At 41.2% G+C, this 25531-nt stretch overlaps 1 protein-coding gene across 6 annotated transcripts in view; it reads right to left on the bottom strand.

The window, feature by feature from the left end:
- Window positions 1-25531, bottom strand: part of LOC145284712 (band 4.1-like protein 4A) — a 402359-nt gene that overhangs the window by 45124 nt on the left and 331704 nt on the right. For 4 of the 6 annotated variants that reach the window (XM_080133620.1, XM_080133623.1, XM_080133625.1 and 1 more), the window contains one exon: window positions 5170-5286. The exons of the other annotated variants lie outside the window; for them this stretch is intronic. In XM_080133620.1, coding sequence (XP_079989746.1) covers window positions 5170-5286 — 117 coding nt within the window. The remainder of the gene's footprint in view (window positions 1-5169; window positions 5287-25531) is intronic. 6 annotated transcript variants of the gene reach the window in all.

Genomic DNA, 25531 nt, shown 5'->3' with positions numbered 1-25531 from the left:
GACTACCATATTGTAATCAGCTGGAAAGCAGGAAAATGGAAGACAATTCCATAGGTGTGTAGGCCTACCCAAGACGAGATCCATTGATTTCAGTTGATGCCAGATGGGGATCAGAGCATTGATGATGTAAAGATAAAAGCTTGGTTTTAGATGCATTAAAAGTAACCAGCCACTATTTTCCCCATTGTACCACATGTTCAAGATCAGAGGAGAGAGAATCAGAGAGAACTTGGTCATTTACGATTTTAGATGTACTACCATAAATAATAGTGTCATCAGCATAAATGTCTATGAATGATGTAAGGATGTGATTTGGAAGATCATTAATGTATATCAGGAAGAGAGTTGGGCCCAGGATGAACCCCTGAGGGACTTAACCATTAATACTGAGAGCTTCTGATTTCTGCCCATCAACCACTACTCTTATGAACCTATCAGAGAGAAATGATTTAATAATTAAGACATTTCCAGTTATACCGTAGCTGGAGATCTTGTGAAGTAAACGTTTATGCCATACTCTATCAAAGGCCTTTGATATGTCAAGAGCAATTGCCCTAGAAAGGAAGCCTCCGTCGAGACATTTGCTAATCCTATGAGATATAACTGTAAGCACATCTGCTGTAGATCTAGCAGAACGGAAACCATATTGCGTGTCACTAAGGTTATTTTTGTTGAGATTGTTGATTACTTCTTTATTTAACACAGATTCCAGCAACTTACTCATGACGCACAGGAGACTTATTGGCCTTACTGAAAGGGAGATGAGCGATCACCTGAATTCTTAAATACAGGGGATACTGATGAGATTTTCCAGGGTGATGGGAAGCAATTCTCGTTAAGGCAACATGTAAACAATTTTGTAAGGATGGGCGCTAGTTCTGCTTGAAGTTTTTTATGTACTATAACTGGAATACCATCAAGGCGGTTGCTTTACTGGAATCAAGGTTTCAAATTAGCTTGGCAATATCACATACAGATATATGTATATCACATAGCGTGTTTTCTTATACAGCAGGAAATATTGGAGGTTGGCGGCCTTGGTCGCAAAGGGTAGAATTAGCTGCAAAGTTCTTGGCAAAGAGTTTGGCGTTGTCTGATGCTGACGAGATTACCTCAGGTCAATTGATGATAGTTAGGATAGAGCACACGTTTCTGTTCAGGATTGTTTGCTATTTGCCACAACTGGTGGGTACCAAGCCGCTGCTCAGTTACTTTGGACTTAACGGACTGAGCATATAACTCTCATGTTCTTAACTTTTTTACAGTGGTTGCTTTAGTCTCAGTATATCTATTACATTGGAAGCAATGGAAAAAGTGATTTATGTGCGCAATGGCAGCAGCACATTCTGGAGAGAATCACAGCTAGCTGTTAGGTTTTTGCTGGAATTATTTTAAGGGTATTAAACGGTCTATACCTACAATTAACCATTCCATCAGGTATGATACTATGGAGGACACATCCTTTTTAAACATGGAACACAGACTTAGATCTGATAAAATTTACGGAAGCTATCCCAGTCAGCCATAGAGTATCGATATACTGTACAATGGAAAGGTACATCTTAGGAGTTATTGCATTTCATTTTTATCTTAACTGATACAACAGAGTGATCAGAAGATACAAGTGAGGACAGAACGGAAGCTGAACACAGTTCAGGGCAAGTTGTGAGAAAAAGGTCTAGGAGACTTGCAAACTGGCCGTCAGTATCAGGCACACTGATGGGTTCGTGAACAATCTGAGTGAGGTCATAAGCAATGGAAAAATCATTGTTTGAGTGAGTCACCCATTCCACATTGTGAACATTAAAGCCTCCACAGACATGAATATTAGCTGAAGGATAAGCAGATAGGACATTGTCAATTTTCTGCAGACATATGCAGCTCATATTTTTTAGAAATTACTATGCATAAATATGCAGCTCATATTTTTACAAATTAATATTCCGAGATATGCAGCTCATATTTATAAAAATTCCTATATATACATATGCAGCTCATATTTATAAAAATTCCTATATATACATATGCAGCTCATATTTATAAAAATTCCTATATATACATATGCAGCTTATATTTTTAGAAATTCCTAGATATATTTTTAGAAATTCCTAGACATATTTTTAGAAATTCCAATGCAGAGATATGCAGCTCATATTTTTAGAAATTCCTATGCATACATATGCAGCTAATTATTTTAGAAATACCTATGCAGACATAGCTTATATTTTTAGAAATACCTATGCAGAGATATGCAGCTTATAATTTTAGAAATTCCCATGCAGGGATATGCCGCTCATCTTTTTAGAAATTTCTATGCAGAGACATGCAGCTCATATTTATAGGAATTCATAGGAATAGACATGCAGCTCATATTTTTAGAAATTCCTATGCATACATATGAAGCTCATATTTTCAGAAATTTCTATGCATACATATGCAGTTCATATGTTTGAAATTCCTATGCACATATACGCAGCTCATATTTTTAGAAAGTCCTATGCATACATATGCAACTAATACTTTTAGAAATTCTGATGCATAGATATGTAGCTCATATTTTTAGAAATTCGTATGCAGGGATAGCTTACATTTTCAGAAATTCGTATGCAGAGATATGCAGCTCATATTTTTCGAAATTCCTATGAAGAAATATGGAGCTCATATTTTTATAAATTCATCTGCAGAAATATGCAGCTCATTTTTAGAAATTCCTATGCAGAAATAGTAGCTCATATTTTTAGAAATTCTTATGCAGGGACATGCTGCTACTATTTTTAGAAATGCCTATGAATACATATGAAGTTCATATTTTTAGAAATTCCTAATCAGAGATATGCAGCTTACAATATTTAGAAATTCCCATGCAGATATATTCAGCTCATATTTGTAGAAATTCCTAGGCATTCACATGCAGCTCCTATTTTTAGAAATTCCTATGCATAAATATGCGGCTCATGTTTTAGACGTTCGTAGTCAAGGATATGCAGCTCATATTTTTAGAAATTTCTATGCAGAGACATGCAGCTCATATTTATAAGAATTCCTAGGAATACACATGCAGCTCATATTTTTAGAAATTCCTATGCATACATTTGCAGCTCATATTTTTAGAAATTCCTATGCATACATTTGCAGCTCATATTTTTAGAAATTCCTATGCATACATTTGCAGCTCATATTTTTAGAAATTCCTATGCGTACATTTGCAGCTCATATTTTTAGAAATTACAATGGATATATGCATCTAATATTTTGTTATTCACCCAAACTCATAGAACCTATTCATCCATTCTAGATTTAATGGATTCTTCAAATAATTCTTTCGCATTTTCTATAACCCTTTTGCAATGGTTGAAGGGGCAACCCTAAAGATGGCTTCGGTTTCAGAAAATGATTGAAATAGTGATTTCTTTGGTATTTCACGACTAGCAGCTCTCAATACCAATTGTTAAACAATCAGTTGATGAGGATGTGAAATTGTTTTCAAACATTATCAGTTAATGAGGATGTGAAATTGTTTTCAAACATTATCAGTTAATGAGGATGTGAAATTGTTTTCAAACATGGGATATAGTAAATTTCTGAAGCTGTCACAGTCAACCATTGAGTATTGACATATTGTGTGATGGAAAGGAGCAGAGTTCTTGTTGCAACTTTGTTTTGTTCTTAATTATGACAACAGAATAATTGGAAGATCCCAGTAGAGACAGTAAATAAGTTCAGTTTAGGACAAGTTCTCAGGAAAAGATCAAGAAGATTTACAAAACAACCTTCAGCATTGGATACACAAGTAGATTTCTCAACAATTTATGCTAGATCAAGATAAAAATCATAACAAAACCTTTCTTTATCATTAGTTTTGTCTGAGTGGATTAGCCACTCAGCATTGTAAACATTAAAGTCACCACAAACATGAATATTAGCAAAAAGTTGACCAAAAATAATTTTGTCAAAGATTTGCACAATCACAGTAAACTCTTATTGGTGAGGGGAAAATAGAAAGTAAAGATGTCAGCAGCTGCGTGCATAAGTGCAACACAGAAACACAGATATGACAAATTAGGATATTCATAGGAAGTGTCCTAATTTGCCATTACTGTGTTTCTGTGTTGCACTTATGCACACAACTGCTGACATCTTTGCTTTCTATTGTACTAGCAATTTGCCCGGTGTTGCCTAATCGTAAAATATGCATAAAGATTATATTTTAATTCATGCAGATTTCTGTATTTATTATAGAGTCAATTCTCTATTGATTGTTATCCAATATATTATAATGATTTCAAAAGTTATAAAAAAATAGGTCTTGGGTACCATCCACTAGAATAAAAACCAGAATGTTTAGCATTCCAGCCTTATGTGTCATTTATTTCTCCAGTGTTGTTACTGTTTGAACTACCAACAGATGGAATTACAAGTTAAAAATCAAATAATTTATCAACTATTTTGTTTTCAATTTTAACCATTTAACAATTTTTACTAGCTAAAAACAAAATCAAAAGTGTGCTACAAGTCCAAATTCCCTATATATCAAATTTCAACAGTAGACCAAATATTCAGAGAGGAGTTTGGTAGAAACTTTTCACACACACACTGACAAGGTCACTTATATATATATATATATATATATATATATATACACATATATAGATATATACATGATATAGATAGATAAAATATTTCTACCTGCTAGAACATTTTCATCTTAAATTGTACGCAATTTTACAAAATGTAGAAACTATGCCTAAATAAAATTCAGCGTAATAATGTAATGAAACCCATCATCTAAAAAGAAACCAGAAAAAAATGAATAAGTAATCAATGCTCGATTTTTTAAAGGAATATATTAAGAAGTTCGTTTAAATAGTTTTTATATAGAAAAAGTAGGCTTTTAATATCAATGTCAGAGCAAGAAAAAAAACTCAACTTCATAGGCACGTATAAATATGCAATGCAAAAAGAATATAATATCTGATTCATTTAGAGTTCTGTCGGTATCTGTGAGGGTGTGATTATACATGTTATTTTTGTCCTCAAATACAGCAACCCTTTTGGAAACAACCTTGTGTCTAATGTTGCCCTGATGATTTTGAAAATGAACTTCTATAAAAACTAGAATATGTCTAAATGAAAAATGGATAATAGTATTTTAAATAAACAAGAACTTACTCTTCCCTTAAAGTACTTGGCCTTGAATTATCACCGGAGCTGAGACCTCCTCGGGATGGGTACAGGGGTGGGCGGCGACACGATACATCAGAATCGCTATTACTTGTGACTTCTTTTCTACAATGGGAGATAAAAACACAATAGCAAAATAAAAAAAATGATTGAATCAAGGGAGACTATTCTTCTCAAGAATAATGAATTTATTTTTCATTTCTATTCTATGAAGGAAATTTCATTGCTAATCTATTTTCTTTATAAAAACATAGGTTTTCTGGATGCAGATAACTTGTCTTGAGATATATATATATATATATATATATATATATATATATATATATATATATATATATTCTAGACTACCCATAACCTGTTATAACTAGCTATGGAATAGTGAGTATACAGTATTAATGTATAAAAAATGCAAGTGAGTATACAGAATTAATATATAAATGTGCAAAAATTGAATGCGAAAACAAACGTGGTGACCAGCGAAAACAATCGTGGGTGACCAGTAAAAGCAATATGTAATTTTGCATGTGCACAAAAAAAACAAACATTGCAGCCAGCAAAACAATACAGATTACATTGGATAATAAAAGTATTTACATCATTGTCCTTAGATTAAATGAAAAACTTTATATAAAGGGGAGTGTAATCCGTTAATAAAAATTGAAAAAAAAAAATCGAAAAGAAAAAATACAGGGAGAGAGTGTGCATTGTACAGGTCCACCCTAGCTTTGTGTGTGTGTGTGTGTGTGTGTGTGTGTGTGTGTGTGTGTTAACAGCCTTAAAAATATCAGGAAATAATTAACTGATTATTATTTAACAATGAGACCATTTCAAAACAAATCTTAAATGAAAGGTCCACCCCCACACACACACATTTTGAAGTGATTCTACGTATTTTTAAATTGCTTGGAACTGATGACCTTCCCCCCACCCTATTTCCCATTTCTGCCCCCCACCCCTGCTATCAAACTTGAAAAAAATGCTAACGATTACACGGCTCATTATGTCGCCAAGAAGTGGAGGTCTCATTTTACATTAAATTTACATAGAAAAGTGATCCCCCACACAAAAATGTTAAACTTTAATTATTTAAAAAAATACTTCTTACTTTTATATTATATTTAAAGGCTGTTGAAACATATTAGCCAAAAAAAAGTAGCTTTTGATTTCTTTTTTTGGAGGTAAACTACGCTGGGTTAGGTTGTAAAATAACCCAAATATTTTTTTTTAAATATGTAAATTTATCAAGTAGTTTTTTTTGTTTTTTTTACATTAGAAAAACATTTGCTTTGTTTTTTTTTTTTGTTTGGAAACAATTCCAACTTGCAATGAAAAATACAAATAAAATAATAGTAAATAATTTGGGACACAAAAAAAACTCAGTTTTTTTTTTTTAAATCAAGTACTTAAGCATTCACAACTTAGATAAAGAAAATATTTAAAAAATATATGTAGGTGCACCTGAACAATCGACACCCCTTACAATTTTTTCCTTTTCATTTCTTTCATCTATTTCTGCATATTATTGGACACTAAGCTACCAGATTATAAAAAAATATTTTAAAAACTCAATATTTAAAGATTGGGAAGGGGGTTCAGTTTCACATACAACGGTCTAGTAAATTGTTTCCCTATTATCAGAACCGGTGTACAGGTCTGATTTAACGTTGGCTATTTCAGCCAAAATAAGGCCAAGAGGCCGAAAAAGGACTGTTGCGATCCATCGTTACAAAATTGTAAATTTTTTTAAAAGTATTTACTTTCTGGCCTAGAAAATCGCACCTAATAGGATTGTTTGACAGAGAAATCCAAAAATCAACCTTAGAAAATTTATACTCGGTATTTTATGCTTTTACATTGAAATTTAATGAAGAAAATTTACAATTAAAAAAATCGTAGTTGAAAACACTCAATTTTCGTCTAATGTTCATGAATATAGGAAAGTTTTATGGCTGTCTGGGTGTAATTTAGAGGTATATTTGTGTTTATCCTATGATTTTATATTTTGGTAGTTAAATTCTCTTACTCTTAAACAAAATTTCAATGTTTTTTTCTCCATTTTTATGTCTGAAATTTGGCAGTTCATCATAACTTATGTATATCTTACAGGAGGCAAAAGGATAAAAAATTCTGAGGTAGGGGGTGAAATTTTGATCTTTTATTGGATGATTGGGCATGGAATGTCCCGACTTTTTAAACAGTGTTTTTGCATTTAACGACCCGCACTATTTTTTAAATAGTACTAGTCTACCTGTTAGCCTTTAAAGGATAAGATTAAAAATGCTCAAAATAAAAAGTGATTTTGAGATTATATTTTCTTTTATTGTCTTGAGAAAACATTTTTTTAAGTGATGAGTAAAAAAATAAAACTCAGGAAGCCTCCAGAGAACTACTGCAAGCACTAATTAAAATTAAGGAGGCCCTTCTAAAAGCATTACTAAAACCAAGTTTCTCTCACTCATCCTCCTTGAAGAAAAAAACTTTTAAGAAAAGCCTGAAAAAAAAATTGTCAGAATCCACAAGAGCGCTACTAAAAGCAGTAAATATAATTATAAATATGATTATAGTTATAGTTATATTTAAATCATTTTTTTTTAACTCAACGGGGTTAGATTATATTTATTTGTAAGGAAAACCCCTTAAAATAAGTTAAAACAAAAAAAATATTGTTGACCTTGTGTATGCTTTGAATAGCATCTTATTGGACTTAAGACAAGGTAGCCACGAAATAGGTCAGCAGACAAATTTTTGGAAACCTGAAGTCACGATGGATGATATAAACACCCCAGCAAGCAAGCTGACCTGAGTTTTATAATTATATATATGTATATATATATATATTTTTTTTTACAAGGTATCACCACTTATCAGGGCCCAGAAGCAACTCAGGGATAAGGGTTATTGCATGTACAGTACGTTAGTGTGGGGATTTAATAAAAGTGTCTACTTAAGGGGGCGGTTCATCAGGAATTTGTTTACGTTGGACTTGAAGACATCCAGGTTGTAGTCAGGTGAGAAGCTGGTAGACGGAACAGAGTTCCACAGGCGTGCAGTTCTAAGAAAGAAACTTTGTTCATGGAATCTACGTTTGATTTAGGCACAGATAAAGAGTGGGGAAATTTTTTGACAGTGGTTTCAGCTAGATGGGTGTTTTTTGTAAAAGATTGGCGAGGGGGGACTAGAGATTGCAGCTCAGACGAGCACCTGCCATGGAAATAACGATAAAACAGATAGGCTCGCAACATCTCTTCTGTGGGAGAGAGGTTGCAGGGAAGAGAAAAGGTATCCCCCACTAAGCTAGGAAGCCTATTTTGTACTCTGTCAAGGCAGGATAGGCTGTTTTTAGCAGCTCCTGCCCAGATATGGCAGCAGTATTCCATCCTTGGATGTACTTGGCTTTTATATAGATAGAGAATTGCATCAGTAGTGAGATATCTTCTGGTGCGGTAGAAGGATCCCACCATCTTTCCACCGACCTTGGCAACAGACTTAATGTACGTATTCCATTTCAGATCAGGAGTAAAGGTCAAGCTCAGAAGCTTGTCAAAACATGGGGCTTCTCCTAGATGAGAGCCATCCATTTCAATTGATGCCAAATGGGGATCAGAGCGTTGATGATGTAAAGATAGGAGTTTGGTTTTAGATGCATTAAAAGTAACCAGCCACGTCTTCCCCCACTGAACCATGCGCTCGAGATCAGAGGAGAGAGAATCAGAGAGAACTTTGTCATTTACAACCTTTGATGTGTTGCCGTAGATGGTCGTGTCATCAGCATAGATGTTAACGAATGATTTAAGTATGTGTTTAGGGAGATCATTGATGTAGATCAGGAAGAGAGTTGGGCCCAGAATGGATCCCTGAGAGACTTAACCATTAATACTGCAGGCTTCTGATTTTTGTCCATCTACCACTACTCTTATGAGCCTATCAGAGAGAAATGATTTAATGATAGAGAAAACATTTCCAGTTATACCGTAGCTGGAAATCTTGTGAAGTAGGCCTTTATGCCATACCTTGTCGAAGACCTTTGATATATCAAGAGCAATTGCTCTAGAAAGGAAGCCTTTGTCAAAAGATTCACTAATCCTATGAGATATAACCATTAGCACATCTGCGGTAGATCTTGCAGAACGGAAACCATATTGTGTGTCATTAAGAAGGTTATTTCTGCTGAGGTGGTTGACTATTTCTATATTTAATATGGATTCCAGCAACTTACTCATGACACACAGGAGACTTATTGGTCTGTACTGAGAGGGAGATGACTTATCACCTGAGTTCATAAATACAGGGCAAACTGATGAAGTTTTCCAGGGTGTTGGAAAGCACTTCTCCTTAAGGCAACGCTTAAATAGTTTCGTAAGTATGGGAGCAAGTTCTGGTTGAAGCTTTTTTAACACTATAATTGGGATGCCGTCAGGGCCAGTTGCTTTACTGGAATCAAGGTACTTGATTAGCTTGGTAACCTCATGCACAGATATTTGTAAGTTACCTAGCTTGTTCTGTGTTATAGGAGGAAATATGGGGAGTTGATGGCCTTCGTCGCATAGGGTAGAATTAGCTGCAAAGTTCTTTGCAAATAGTTTGGCCTTGTCTGATGTTGACAAGATGACCTCTGCTCCATTGATAATGGTTGGGATAGAACGCACACTTCTGTTCAGGATCCTATTTGTTATTTGCCAAAACTGGTGGGAACCAAGCTGCTGATCAGCTACTTTGGATTTAACAGACTGGGCATATAGCTCTCTTGCTTTTTTTTTATTACACTTTACAGTGGTTGCTGGCGGTCCTGAAAGCAGCTTTAGTTTCAGTGTATCTATTACATTGTTAGCTATGGAAAAAGCGATTTCTGTGCGCAATGGCAGCAGCACATTCTGGGGAGAACCATGGCTGGCTGTTAGGTTTTTGTTGGAATTTTTTAGATGGTATGAATCGGTCATTACCTACAATTAACCATTCGGTCAGATCTGATACTATAGAGGACACATCCTTTTTAAACATGGAATGCAGAGGTAGGTCAGATATGAATATATGGAAGCTATACCAGTCAGCCATGGAGTATAGGTATATAGTACGGTGGAGGAGTACGTCTGGGAACTTATTACATTTCATTTGTATCTTAACTGATACAACGAAATGGTCGGAGGATCCTAGAGGAGAAAGAACGGAACATGAACATAGCTCAGGGAAGTGGAGAGAAAAAGGTCTAGAGGGCTTGCATACTGACCTGTAGCATCAGGCACACGGGTGGGCTCGCGAACAATCTGAGTGAGGTCATAAGCAATGGCAAAATCATGACAGAACCTCCCTCATCATCTGTCTTATTTGAGTGGGTCAGCCATTCCACGTTATGGACGTTGAAGTCACCACAGATGTGAATGTAAGCTGAGGGATGTGCAGACAGGATGTTGTCTATTTTCTCAGATATATTCTCAAACATAGTAACTCCACTGTAATGGGGCCGATAGAGGGCAAATATAAATGCAGTGGTTTAAGCAAGTGCAACCCGGAAGCACATATAAGGTAAATAAGAATCTTCTCCAGAGATATCCCTGCTACATGGGAAGCCATCTTTAATGTAGGCACATATTCCATGCCCATGGCGGTCAGATTTAGATGTTAAGTTAGAGTATCAGTTAATTATGAACTCATCTAGGGAAGTGGTCGGCCCTATTCCAGTTTCGCTTAGAAAGAATATGTCTGGTTTCGTCTCCTGTGATTGGGTTTTAACCTCTGGAAGGTTGGAACGTAGACCCCTGATGTTGGAGAAGGAGACATAGTAGTAGGGGTCTACGTTGGAAGATGGGGTTCTAGTTTTATTCGAGTTTTTTTCTGGAGATAGTTCATGTTGAGGTTTTGGGATTTGTGGAACAGGTCGGCATACTTGGTTAGAGCAGGATAGAGAGGGAAAATAAGAGAGAAAAGGACAGGAAAATTTTTTTTTTATGTAGCACATGATAAGGTAAAGCCGTAACAATTACCCACTAGTATGGTATCGAGAGGTCCCACCAGAAACTACTGCATGGTCCAGAATCCATTCACCAAATGGCAATACAGCAGTCTCCGTATTTTGCACCTACTGATAGGACAACCTCCTTAGTGATTCGGGTCCCTGACTATCAGGCAGATAACAAAACGTTTATCTCCAGCACCCTTACTAGTGACATGGCCGCAAGGATAGACAGAGACAGAAAAATTTCCAACATCTCAGACTCCTGTTCACAAAGTACTACCGACCTGGGAAGCAGCTTTTTCTTCACCCTTTGTCAGAAAAATCACTCCCTATATATATATATATATATATATATATATATATATATATATATAGGAGACAATATATTCTATGTAATGTGTATGTGAAATCATAAAAATCACAATCACTAAAATAAAAATAACCATGTTTAATTTTAACTGGCTTACTATAAAAAGGATTTTTTTTGTTTAGATCATGAAGTTAATTAGTAACTTTTATATTTTTAGTAATCATTGTGTGTTTAGGTCAAAATCTAATTGGAACAGATGAATGCCAGTAAAAGTGATAAAAGAAATGACAGGCAAAATTGTTTAAATTAAATTCTTTTGACTTAATATCAAAAAATATTTCTTTAACGAATAATTCTATTCTCTATGAGGTAACATTTTCATACATTGCATGCACAGACACACACACACACATAAAATAAATATGTATTATATACGTTTGAAACCAAAAACAATGTATTATTACAAAATAAACACATTTTGTTTGAAATTTATGTTGAAATTCATAAATATATTTCGAGGCAAAGCCTCATCATTAGTATGTCTTTCTTTTTTTTTGCCATGTTGTTGCTGGGGCAGATAAGAAAGTAGAAGTCCGTTTGTTGTTTTTACAGTAGTTTTTTTCCCTGGCAAATATAGCTGTTGGATAATTAACCACTTTATCTGCTTTCACAACAGTGTCGATGGATTTGTATTTGACTACCTCACTTGGAATTTTACATTGAATAATAGCGTTAAGTTCATGAGCGTCTTTGTATTGACCTGCAAGAATAGCTCATTCACTCAGTCAAGTGGAATTCTTATAATTTGAATATCTGCAAAAACCTTTTAAACTAACTATTCTTTTGATGAAATAAAATTACAGAAGTTAAAAGTCAAAGAATTTTGCCCTTAACTCTGATCAGCTGGCACTTTTTCGTACCCAATTTCCCACAAGTGATGCAAAAAATTTTGTGTAGATCGAACAGTCTGCAACTGGATATGCATATTTTGAGTTAAGTCTAATGTTTTCACATGGAACAAAAAAGTAGAGTATTTGAGGCAAGCACTTATTTCATCTGCTGGTGTTAATTGAAGAATAGCAGGTAACATTTGTCTGAAATCTCCTGCAAGCAATATTACTGCATTCCCAAATGGTCTGACATTGCCACGCAAATTTTGCAAGGATCAACCAAGAGCCTCAAGTGATTTTTTGCGTACCATTGCGCATTCATCCTAAACAATAAGTTTGCATTTCATATTGGATGTTTTGGAGATGTCGAACATGAGATTTTTGAAAAATTGAATGTTTTAAAGTAGAATAAATAATTCTTCTACTTGGCAGCAAGGTCGCAGGTATTCCTCATGCAGCAAGGGCTAAGGCTATGTCATTTTGTTTCCAAATGGCTGCCAAAATCAATTTAATTAGAAAGTTACTTCTGGTGCTGTTCAAGGTGGCAGTAATTTCCAAATAACTTCTATTCTCACAGTCAGTAAATTAGGTGACTAAAATAGGATTTATCCATGTTTTGACAATGTCTTATTCACTGTAATTAATTTAGGAGACTAAAATAGGATGAGGGATTAGAGATGGACAGATAGAGAGGAAGATATATAGATAGAAAAGAGAAAGTGAGAGGAAAATAGAGAAAGAGAAGGAGATAGAGAGGTAAAGGGATTGATAGATAAACAGAGAGAGGGGGAGAGTTAGAAACAGAGAGGGATGAGACAGAAGAAAGGAGAGAGATAGAGGGAGTTAGAGAGAGAGAAAGGGGCTCAAAGAGAGATGGAGAGGGTGATATAGAGAGAAAGATAGATTGAGAGAGGGAAAGGGAGAGATGGATAGAGAGAGATATTAAGAGAGGAAGAGAGAGAGGGGGAGAGAAACAGTTTTTTTTTTCCTCGTTCAGTAGAGAAGAAATCTTTCGAGACTGAGGCAATTTTAATTTTTTGTTACTATCCAGAGTACCCCTTTTTTTTGGGGGGGGGGACTAGATTGTCCACACATTAGAAACCGACTGGGTTATTTGTACTTTCACCTAACAAATTAATAAAAGAAAAACATATTGTAAAATTTGAATTTAACATGAAAATACTATTTTAAAAAATAGCCCGATAACATAAGTGCATGTGCCATTTTAGGTACTCCTTGGGCGTTGAGTTCCATGGCGACCAGCATAATTATTTAATGGTCGCTCCCTTATCCCCCCCCAGTCAAGGCTAATGCATGCGCACGTAACATTTTTTTATTTACTGACGTTGGCTAAACGATTTATTGATACTTTCGTAACCCTTAAACGTATGCCGGAAGATTTAAATTGGTTCATTATTGTTGTAATGAAAAAAAAAAAAAAGTTTCATTCAACACAAAACCAAAAACACATATTAATGATAAATGATTTATTATTCTATTCATTGAAATTTACTAATTTTTAAATAAAAAAAGTTAAAAAAAGTTAATAAAAAAATAGTTGCTTATGTGCGCATGTAAAAATGTTTGTAAAAGTGAGAAATTATTTTAATCATTTAAAAAACTTGTTTGTTTTATTTTTAGATTAGGTCCACCTTATAATCACCCCCAACCTCCTCATCTTAAGAACAGCTTCCGGAATAAACACCACTTTTGGAGGGGGGGGATTAGTTGTAAAATTTAACTGATATTTGTTGTCAGCATACCTACCCGAAAATACTATGAAAAAAAAAGAGGGGTTCAGTGCCCGTTGCAGAAAAGTAGATTTATTTATCAATAAAAGTCGTCATTTAAAAAAGAAAATTGTGAAGGTGGACCTAAATGTAAATATTTACCCAAAAAATTATCCTGAAGTTTATTACAAAAACATTTTGTTTTCGCACTATTCAACAATTTGTTCATCCACGCATGTAAATTAAACAATGTTTGTAAAAGTGAGAAGGGTAAATATCCAGATCCGCTACTACAGAACACCGACCACTCTAATTTGTTTTTTTATAGGTAATTGAGGTCGCTGACAACGAATCTGATAGTCAAACTTGGGGCAAATTTACCGTTAAAAACAAAAAAGGGGAATATATTAGGTGGCGACCTTCGAGTGGGGGTTGACCAGGGGGTGATAAAAACAAAAAGATGGGGGGGTAGTGGTAGGGTAGCCTCGGCAGATTCTCTAGTGCCAAAAAACAAACAATCAGGGGACAGGATCTCATTTGTACCACCAGTCAAGAGTCTCTTTACTTTTTATTTGTCTAACCTAGTGGGATGGGCTCCGTAGGAACCATTACCGCATGTGCCATGCTTATGGTGGTAACACGAATTCAAACTTGGCGCCTCGTCGGATGCACAAGCTAGCGTCATGCACCCACCTCTTGTCAAAGGCCACTCGAGGCAACCTCTTCCAATCACATCTGATCTTTACTTTAAGCAGATGTTTAAAGTAGACGATCAGATCCCAATCTGGAACAGATATCCCTTCGCGGACTCGCTTGAGGCGTGTGATCCATATGACCATCCTCGCTACTGCTAGTATCGCTAGAAAAACACTCTTTTCTCCCTAGGCAGCGGCAGATTAATGTTTTCCACAAAAATGATTCGTCAAGTTCAAGCCAGCGCTTGGCATCGATGTGAGCCGTTACCTCGTTGACGTACCCTAGGAGGCTCTTGAGCCTGCTGCAGCGGAAAAAGCATGACCGTCCGTTTCTCTCATGTCTTCGTCGCAGCGCAGGCAGTAGACCCGGGTTTCTTCATTGTAAATGTTGAGTTCCTCAAGGAGGGGCAGTGCGTTCCAGAGAAGTCGCCAGGTAAGGGAAAATTCCGAATTTGTAAGAAAGTCCCGTCCCGGAGCCCAACTCCACTGGGAGCGGACCTCCTCTAACGACATCCCCGTCCATTTCACTAGCGGTTCCTTTGTGCTGCGCCCCACTAGCTCCCGATAAAGCCTGTTCGAGGACACTGGTCCCCGGCAATGCTCCAAGTGCGGACCGGCATTCGGCGTAGAATGTTTGTTCCCCCCTCGGTCGAAGCTCGGCGGAGACTGAGGGGTCAGGTGTGAGATTGGAAAACGAGTTTCTAACCGCAGCAACCCATGGAACTTCTATGTACAACGAACAGCTCAGGAAGGCCAACCTCTCTGCGAACTTGGTCCAACCTCTCTTGAACTTAAGATGACTAGAAGCAAATTTACTCCGGTCCAGGCACCCAACCGCAGACCCACAGACTTACTGCGATTGAAGATGGCCCCCGTAACTTCTTCGTATCAAGCAAGCGCCTCGGTGACCACTTGAATGTCCGTGGGGCAAGACACAAACATGATGACGTCATCGGCGAACGCGGAAACCCTGGCTTGTATGCCTCCAGGGAGAACTATCCCACACAGGACTGGTGTAGTCGCCTCGTCCCTTAACTTGCGAAGGAGGGGTTCCAACGCCAGGATGTACAAGAGAGGCGACAGCGGACAACCCTGCCGCACCGACCGGGAGACGGCAAAAGACTCCGACAGCTTACCGTTGATCTGCACGCTACTGTCGGCCTGTCATACAGTACAGAGATCCACTTGCGGAAGTTCGGATTAAATCCGGCGGCCTCCAGCACAGATCTCAGGAACCTATGGTCCACCCTATCGAAAGCCTTGGACTGATCCAAACTGATCAGCGCGGCCTCGGCGTCGCCTTCTGTCCCCTCTATGATCATGCATATCAGATGAAGATTGTCCCGAATCGATCTCCCCTTCAGAGCATAGCTCTGGTCTGGTTCGATCAAGTCAGTGATGACAACCTCCAACCGATTCGCAAGAACCTTGGCCAAAATCTTTAACTCTGTGTTTAGCAGAGTCAAGGGCCTGAAATCATCTAAATCTTCCTCCCCACCGTGCCGTTGACCTTTACTCAGCAATGTGATCACTCCCTTGGTCACCTGCCCAGGGAAGGAGCCCTGAACAAACCAATGGTTGAACATATTCTTCAGAATAGGGACCAACATGGGCGACAGCCTCAAGTAAAATTCGTAGGGTAGACCATCAAGCCCTGAGGACTTGTTGCAGCTGACCTGCTTCAACGCAGTAATGATCTCATGTTCCGAGACAAGACCATCACAGCTAGCCACTCGAGCCGCTGTGAGGCGGGGCGAGTCGGCTAAATAGCTGCCAAACTCTTCGACCCTGAGTCTGGGTAGTTGGGTGAAGCGCTCCGATAGATGCTTTCGAAACCCCTCGCAAATCTCCCGCATCGACACGAGGGCGTGCCCTTCTAGGTCGTTTACCTTTCGAATGTACCCGTCCAACCCGCGCCTTAGAGCAGCCTTACGCTCAACAGCGTCTACATTAACAGCTTCGTTTGAGACTTTCATTAGCCTAGCCCTAACTATCTGGCCCTCGTACCGCTCGCTAGCCAAGCGGTTGAGGTCTTGTTTAGCTAGTGCTATCTCTAGGTGGTCCCCCCCTCCACGCCCGGGTCAGCCTATTCTCTATATGCTTCTTGGCCTTAGCCTTATCTAGCACGAGGCGTTGGCTGTACTGGACCGAGAAGCGTCTAATCTTAGCCTTGAGACTAACCCACCACTTACTCCCGGTAACCGCCCCCACTAATGCCCGTTGGATTATCTCTATAACCTTCAACCGGTAGTCCTCCAGCTCCAACAAGATGCTGTTGAACTTCCAGTATCTGGCCAGTTTAGGCCTGGAGCCCAAGTTCAGGTGGGCCATAACTAGTGTATGGTCCGAGTGTCCTAAAAAGTGGAACGTGGGGCAAGCTACAAAATCTACATCACCTCTTCTAACTAACATCCGATTCAAGTAAGTACTTGGATAGGAAGGCACATTAGGATGCCACGTCCACATCTCCCGCCCCGGGTGATCAAGGTGAAATCTGTCGACCAGGTCGCATGAGGCCATCAGGTCAGCCAGACTGCTGTCACACCACACTGACCTGCTAGTCCCCCCGACCTTATCTATCTTGGGATCAAGGATGGCATTCCAATCACCCATTAAGACTACCCTCTCCAGATCATCTATAAAACCCTCCACCCGTCGAAAGAAGGAAGTCCTCTCCACAGCGGAATTAGGTGCATAAACTGCGACTATCCGGAACACACTGCTATGAACGGCAACATCGACGATAATCGCCCGCCTGTCCTCGTCCGTGTGAACAACATTCACCGACGCTGATAGGGTGCGATTTACTAGCTAGGAGATTCCACGACTGTAGGTATTGCCATATGCTGAGTAAACATCGTAATCGTTCACCAGCACCTGACAATCCCCGTCACAAATAAAGTGGGTCTCCTGTATAGCGGAAATATCTACCTTGAGGGACACCAGATTTTTCAGCACGCGCGCGGCCTTGCTTCGACATCTGAGGCCCCTCACATTATAAGTAGCCAAGTTTAAAGCCATGGTCACCTACCTTATTCAGTGTCACACACGGGCCTGAAGTCCTCGGGGGTGAGGACGTGGCAGGCTTGTCCAAGGCTTTCGGTCAGTAAGTCTGCAGAGGGTACTCCATTCTTGGCCACGCCTCCCACTTCCAGGGGGAAAATTAATTTTAATGCCTTGGAGGGTTGAATATATACAGGAACTCTGCCCTCACATTTAAAAACTAAATTGTTTAGCGAAGGATGCTCCATGTCCACCAACTGCTGGCCTGGGATTGCATCCTTCGCGGCATCTATCCACGCTCAGAGGGCCTCAGTGCTAGAATCCTTGTTGACCCTAATAAATGTGATCAACAAGGGAGCGCCCTTGAACTTGGTTGGGTCGGTGACATTATCGCCACCGACGTACAGAAAGTTCTTTAGCTGTGTATAACGGACCTTCTGTTAGCCTTTCAGTTCTGTTGTTCGCTGCAGAGGGCCCGTCTCATATATCCTTCCTCCTGGAAGGAAGGGGAGACTCTTTGTCCGCTCCATGCGGATTGATGGGGTGGGTTTTTCCTTGACTGGAGAGGGAGTGCATGAACGGGGAGCAGGGGAGGGGATATCGGGTGTTGGGTGTATGGTGGCAGGGGAGGTTGTCTTTTGGGGTCGTTACTCGAACTTTCTGACGATGGATTGCGAGGTAGTGTTCTTGGAGGTTCAGGGAGGGAGGGGGGACATTGCTCTGGCTGTTTGGGGGGGATTTGGGGGGGTTCAGTCTCGGCTGGTTGGATATTGTCTTTGGGGGTGGAGGTGTCTCCTTTGGATCTCCTGCTTTTCCTCCTCTTCGTCGTTCTCTTGCTGACTGCTGCCTCTGATGTTGTCTCTTCTGTGTCTGTGGCTGTCTCTAGACCCTCCAACGCGATCTCTTCCTCAGAGTCTGGGAGCTGCCTCTTGTTTGAGGAAGAGGGCGCCTGAGTGTCCATCGGGGTGATTTTGGGTTGGGTTTTGGTTGTTATTGGTTTGGGCAGATTTTTGTTGGGTCTGCCCTTCATTGTGACCGTTGCCCAACCCGCTTCTGCTACCAGGTTGGAATTGCCTGCGGCTGGTGCTGCGGCTGGGGCTGTGGCTTGTACCTCTGCTGGGGTTTTGGCGGGTGTTTTGGTGGGGACTTTTCCCTGGGGGTTGGCTGGTTGCCTTTTACGACAGTCCTTGGCCATGTGTCCCCTCAACTGGCAGTGCCAGCAGTGAGGTTTTCTCCCCTCCATGATCAGTGTCATGGTCTGCTCTCCAAATTTGAGCATGGCTGGAACGTTTGGAAAACTGTCCTTGCCCAGGACCATCCGAACTTTGTAGTCCTCGGTCAAAACGTTGCGTCGACCACGGGCTGGGGTGACTGCCTCCACCTCACCGTACTGACTCAGTATGGCCCCGACTTGTTTTCCGGTCATGTAGCATGGGACATTCAGTACTGAGACAGTGGTGTTCCTCCCGCAGAGGTATACTGGCTGGAGCTGAATGTTCCTGCTTCTGTGTTCAGTCTTGGCCAGTCTTTTTGCATCCTCCTCTCTGGGGAGTAGAATGTCCCACATGGCAAAACTCCTCCTGCATATATAACTTGCCGGAATGTTCAAGTCAATGAGGATTTCCAGCATGGTGTCTTTGTTGACACCCGTTAAACTCCTTGTCTTGAGGTCAGAGGTGATCAGGGAGAGAACTCTCTTCTCCAATTTTTCAATCTGTCCCGGAAGGGGTATGATGGTTGTTCCCTTCGTGACATCCTTGTAAGTGGAGTTGAAGAGTCATGGGGAGTAGGTGCTTGGTGGCTGGAGGAGGGCTGGGAGACTGGGGGTGCCACGGGCTGTGAGCCATTGTTGTTGCCTTCAGCCTCCTCGTCTCCAATTTCTCTCTGTTCATCTGCCGGGAGGCTGTCCTCGTGGGGAGCAGGAGTGGATTGAGGTGGAGGAGGGTTCGTTGGGGAGTGGTCCCCCGGAAAGGTGCCTCTTTCCCTCGTTTGCCGCCTTCCTGGTCTCTTTCCTCTTGGGATGGTCCTCTTGGGGAGCCTGGGCGGGAGTGCTTTCTCCGACCGACGAGGATTGAGGTGGAAGGGTTGTCGCAGGATGTGTACCACCCCGATCGCACCTCATTCCCTCGTCAGCCGCTACTTTGACTCCCCGTCATGGCCAACTCAAAAGGGGGGATTGTGGGTGTCGTTGGTCATCCTTGTCACTCCAGAACTAAAAAAAATCAAAAGTTTCTCCCAGCTAGTATCTTTCACCATAATACCGCATTCACCCTTTCATACTGGGGGACATCCTACTTAACTCCCAATTTTAAAACATTTTTTATTGACGTGTAAAAATAAAAAAGATAACAATAAAAATGGTACAATAATTCATTTGTGTCGAGGGCAGGAAAAAAAAAGGGGGGGTGATTAGTAGGACCCTCCCAACCCCGTCTAGTTGATAGACTGTCCGTTTCACTAGGTTTGTAAAAGGAACCTTGCTTCTGCGGGTCAGTCTCTAAGTGGGGATGCCCTCTAGATGGGAGTGAATGGAGAAAAGAAAATTTTGTGGGTAAGGAATGGGGGTTAGTTTGTATTTCTTTCTCTCCAAGATGAGTAAAATTTAGAGGAGGGGGTGAAAACAAAAATTGCAAGAAGGAGGCGGTGGGGATCTTGGAGGCTTCCTAATCAGGGAGGGATGGAACACACACTCAGCTAGCTGAGAGGCTATTTGTTAAATTTTACTTTATGGAACTGCGCGTTCCACACCTAGGCGGGGAACACGTATTCAAATTTGGCTCCTCTTCGTACACACAGACTTGCCACATGTATCCATCTTCTGTCAAATGCCGCGCGATGCATCCTTCTTCTATCACATCTGATCTTCACCCGTAGTTGGTGTTTAAAGAAAGCGATCAGATCCTGATGAGAAAAAGACAACACCCCCCGGCAACCTTGCAGACGCGACATCCAAATCACCATTCTCGCCACGGCCAGGATTGTAACGTAGACCATTTGTCTTTCCTGGTCCCACGGTGGCCTCACATTGTCCACGACATTGGATACGGTAATTGGGCGAAGATGCTCAGGATCGATGTGAGCCATCACCTCACTGACATACGACCAGTACCGATGGAGTTCGCGGCAATCGAAGAAAGCATGATCAGTTGTTTCTACGGCTGTTGTCCCACAATGGGGACAATCAGACGACTCCAAAGACCCAGAACTGCATTGCACGTTGTTAAGTGGAAGTGCATTTTGGGCCAATCGCCAGGTGAGAGAGAACTCCGAATTGTTCAGATGACTCTAACCTGGTGCCTAGCTCCACGCGGAGCAGATCTCACTCTGCTGCCAACCCAAACGTGTGCATAGCGGGTCGTCAGCAGCCCCCTTCACTAGATCTCTGTGGAGTTCCCTACGGGTAGCAGTCACAAGGTCTCTGGACCTTGGTAGTCGTTTTAGCGCGGCTCGGCGCTCTTTCATGTAGGCAGATTCTCCCCACGGCCTGCGACAGCTCTCGATAGAAGGGTCAAGAACGAGATCGGGGAAGGCGGCAGTAACCACGGGGTGCCACGGTTGGTCATCTTGCATATAGTGGCTCAGGAAGGCCAGCCTCTCAGCGTCTCGATGACACTTCAAGTCTGGCATTCCCTAGCCTCCCTCACACGGACGTTGAATACAGACCTGTCTGCTCACTCAGTGTCTTCATCTGTCCCAAAGGAGCAAGGACAAGAGTTCGACAAGAGCTGTTAGATGTTGTGCAGGCAGGGGAAGTACGACCAGTCAGTAAAGGATGAGAGGAAAGACGTAAATGGCGCACGCCTCAGCTCTACCCTTTAAGGAAAGTTTCCTAGGAAGCCACGAATTGACTGCAGCCTCCATCTTTGACCGTACCTCCAACCAATTTTTGTCAAGCTGGAGACCCGGTCCGAACCACACGCCGAGAATCCGAACCGGGCCATCTGTCCAGCTGAAGGGCGCCGGGAGGTTGGTGTTTCCACTTCAGGCGCACAACCGCAGTCCTACCGACTTGCTGTGATTTATCTGGGTCCCTATAATTCTTTCATACTGAACGAGCGTCTTCAACACGATCTCGATGTCTCTGAAGCTCGACACAAAGACCGTAACATCATCGGCGAACGTGGATACCTTTGCGGCTGAGCCACTGGGTATTACAATTCCGTGCGAGGCCGAATTTGTCTCCCCACGTCTCAGCTTGCGGAGCAGGGGCTCCAAAGCTAGAACATAGAGCAGGGGCGACAGCAGACAACCCTGACGAACCGACCGAGAGATAACAAAGGGTTTTGAGCGCTTTCCGTTGACTTGCACGACCGCTGTGGGCTGTCGATACATCACGGAGATCCACTTGCAGAAGTCCGGTTTAAAACTGGCGGCCTCTAAGACAGATGCCAAGAAACGATGGTCGACCCTATCGAAAGCTTTGGACTGATCTAAGTTGATCAGCGCGGCTTCCGTGTCGTCATCTATCCCTCCCTCTAGGATCGTGCGGATCAGGTGCAAGTTGTTCTGAATTGATCTCCCCTTCACAGCATAGTTCTGTTCCGGTTCAACCAACTCGTCGATAAGAACCTGCAGCCAATTCGACAGGACCTTGGCCAAAAACTTCAACTCTGTGTTTAGCAGAGTTATGGGCCTGTAATCGTCTAACTCTTTCCCACCATGCCCGTCACTTTTCCTCAGCAATGTGATCACTCCCTTGGTGACTTGCCCCGGGATGGATCCCTGAGCAAACCAATGACTGAACACATCTGTCAGAAAAGGCAGAAACATGGGCGACAGCCTCAAATACAGTTTGTATGGCAGACCATCAAGTCCCGGTGATCTGTCACAGCTGACCTGCTTCAGTGCAGTAAAAACCTCCCGCTCCGTCACCCGGCCCTCGCAACTAGCCGCTCTAACCACGTTGAGGCAGGGAGAGTCAGCCAAATAGTCGTTAAACTCAAGAACTGGAAGATCGGGCTGCTGCGTAAAATGCTCCTCGAAATGTTCTCGAAACCCCTTGCAGATCTTCCGAGTCGATTCAAGGGTGCACCCATTTGGATGTCTTACCTTTGCAATGTACTACTTGACCTTCATAACGCTCGCTATTCTCACGCAGAAGGTCCTGCTTAGCTAGTTCCTAACTAACCCTGTCACCCTCCCCCATAGCCCAAGCTAGTTTCTGCTCTAGCTTCTTCTTTGTCTTGGCCTTAGTGCGAGGTGCTGGGCATACTTGACGGAGAAGCTTCTAATTTTGGCTTTTAGACCTACCCATCACTTACTCCCAGTAACTGCCCCCACTAGTGCTTTTTGAATTAATTCTATTAGCATCTCTTGGAAGTCTTGTTGTTACATGATAAGGGATGTCCCCTTTTCATGTAAGTATGAAAATAGAGAGATTTAGTTAAAATGAAAATGAAATAGAATAGACGAAGTTCGAACCTCGTAATTTAGATTTAGAAACAGATTACTAGAGAGAATTATTAAATGGAATGTAAAAAACAAACCATTGTTTAGCTTAGAGATAAAATAGTTTTAAGAAAAGAATGTGCATTGTTAATTCTGTTATGGAATTCAATGGAAGAATGCAACTATAAGATAATTTAATAAACATGTTTTTAACATATTGGAAATATAGGTTACTGGGAATATAGGTTAAAATTCCTTTTGTAAACAAAGGAAAAAGTTTTGGACACGCATTTCCAGAACACGTGAAAGAAGACACATGTTTTAACATGTGTATGACGTCATGGAAAATGGGAAGTTTTCGATATAGTTAGAAACTTTAGAGTTAAGCAGGGAGAAACTGAGGGAGAGTCTGAGAGAGAGTCTGAGGACAACAGACGACAGTCCAGACATGGGATTCCAACATCTAGAAGCGAGACGGTCACTTTTGAAAATTAGAATGTGAAGCTTTGAATTCTTGACTATGAAAACCACGGCCAGTCGGAAAAGAAATAAACCCATCATGTGTTTTTATAAACGTCATCTTTGTGTTGTAATTCTACCAAAAGGTAAAGTGAAAATTGTCATTATATGTCTTGTATATCATGTGTTTTAAGATGTCTTTACATACACAATGTCTCAACACTCAAAGAGCTTCTACACTTCTAAGTATGAACATTTTATATATATGAATCTCATCATAAAACGAACAAAGAACGCAACATCCCTCTAAATAAAACTCTCTAAGACTCTCAACAACATATCTCTCACTAAGACCCTCGAACACACATTTAATAAGTCCTAATAACGAACAATAAAAACGAACAATAACAACAACTACCACAATAATAATAACACTAATAATAACCAAAATATAATATTGTCTCTCCAGAAGGGAAGTGTTTAACTTCCAGTGAGCCACTAACTTAGGCCTATTTCCTAGCTTCAGCTGGGCCATAACTAGTTTATGATCCGTCTGGCCTAGCCAAGTGAACGTGGGACAAGATAAGAAGTCTACTTCGCCTCTCCTAACTAACATCCTGTCCAAGTAAGTGTTTGGATAGGAAGAAACACTATTGGTCCACATCCACATCTCCCGCACCGGATGCTCGACCCGAAATCTGTCAACCAGACCGTATCTAGGCATCAGATCAGCCAGGCTGGACTCGTACCTCTCCGATCCTCTAGCATCGCCTCCTACCTTATCTATCTCGGGGTCTAAGATGGCATTCCAATCTTCCATTAGCACTACCCGCTTCTGACAATCTACAAATGCGTCAAGCTTACTCAAGAATGAGACCCTCTCACGAGCGGTGCTGGGCGCATGAACCGCGATCACTTGAAACACAGAATCTTTTACGGCAACATCGACCACAACCAGCCTGGCCACTGCATCTCTATGAACAACGTCGACCATCGCAGACAGAGTACGTTTAACCAACACAGAAACTCCCTTCCCCCGCGGGCTGCTGAGAAAACCTCAAAATGTCGGGCCAGCACCTGACAGTCCACAGAGGAAACGAAATGCGTCTCCTGAATCGCAGCCATATCCACTCCCAGGGACAAGAGGTCGTGCCGGAGGCAAGCCGCCCGCCCAGATGATCTCAAGCCCCTCGCATTCAAATTAGCCAAATTCAAAACCATGGTACCTACCTTAGGGTGTGTCACACTCAGCTCCGAAGTCAGCTGGGGAGAGGACGCCGACGTTATGTGCCATGCTCAAGGTGGTCAGGTTTTTCATATCCTGACCTTCTCTCGCAATGCCGCCAACGTCCAAAGGATAAATTAATTTTATGGCCCTGTAGAGTGACGGATGGACCAACACTGGGACCCTTCCCTTGCATTGTTTTGACAGTTTGTCAAGAGAAGGGTCATTTTTTTTTCACCAGTTCGATTCCCGGAAACGCCCCTTCAGCGGCCTGCAGCCTTGTCCACAAGTTGGTCTTGTAGGCCTCTGGAGTTCTGACAAAAGTTATTAGGAGTGGGGCGTCCGGGAAATTTGAGGGGATATTTACATCTTTCCCCTCAATCTGTTTGTAATTGGGCAGAGGTTTTAAGTTTTTCCTCTGCCGATGGGAAATATCTGTTGCCACAGATAGAGGGTCTACATAACATAGTTCCTCAGGGGCAAGGACCTTTAGTCTGGTTGGTCTGCAAGAGGCAGAGGAGTCTCTCCCCTCCCTCGGTTCATTCTTTTCTTTTTGGGGTGGTGGCTCAGTTTGCATTGGTGTGGGGACGGGTGTTTGTGTGGTGCCTGGTGTTGGTGCAGTGTCTGGTGTTGGTACAGTGTGTGGTTTGGGGGTGGAAGTGGATTTTGTTGTTAGGGGTGGTGTATGTTCACTGGGAGT

This window comes from Euprymna scolopes, chromosome 9 (genome assembly GCF_053919585.1).
Source record: "Euprymna scolopes isolate OS-2025 chromosome 9, ASM5391958v1, whole genome shotgun sequence".
In the NCBI taxonomy this organism is placed as follows: domain Eukaryota; kingdom Metazoa; phylum Mollusca; class Cephalopoda; order Sepiida; family Sepiolidae; genus Euprymna; species Euprymna scolopes.
The sequence above is the reverse complement of the archived record's forward strand: the minus strand, read 5'-3'. Positions and strand labels throughout refer to the sequence as shown.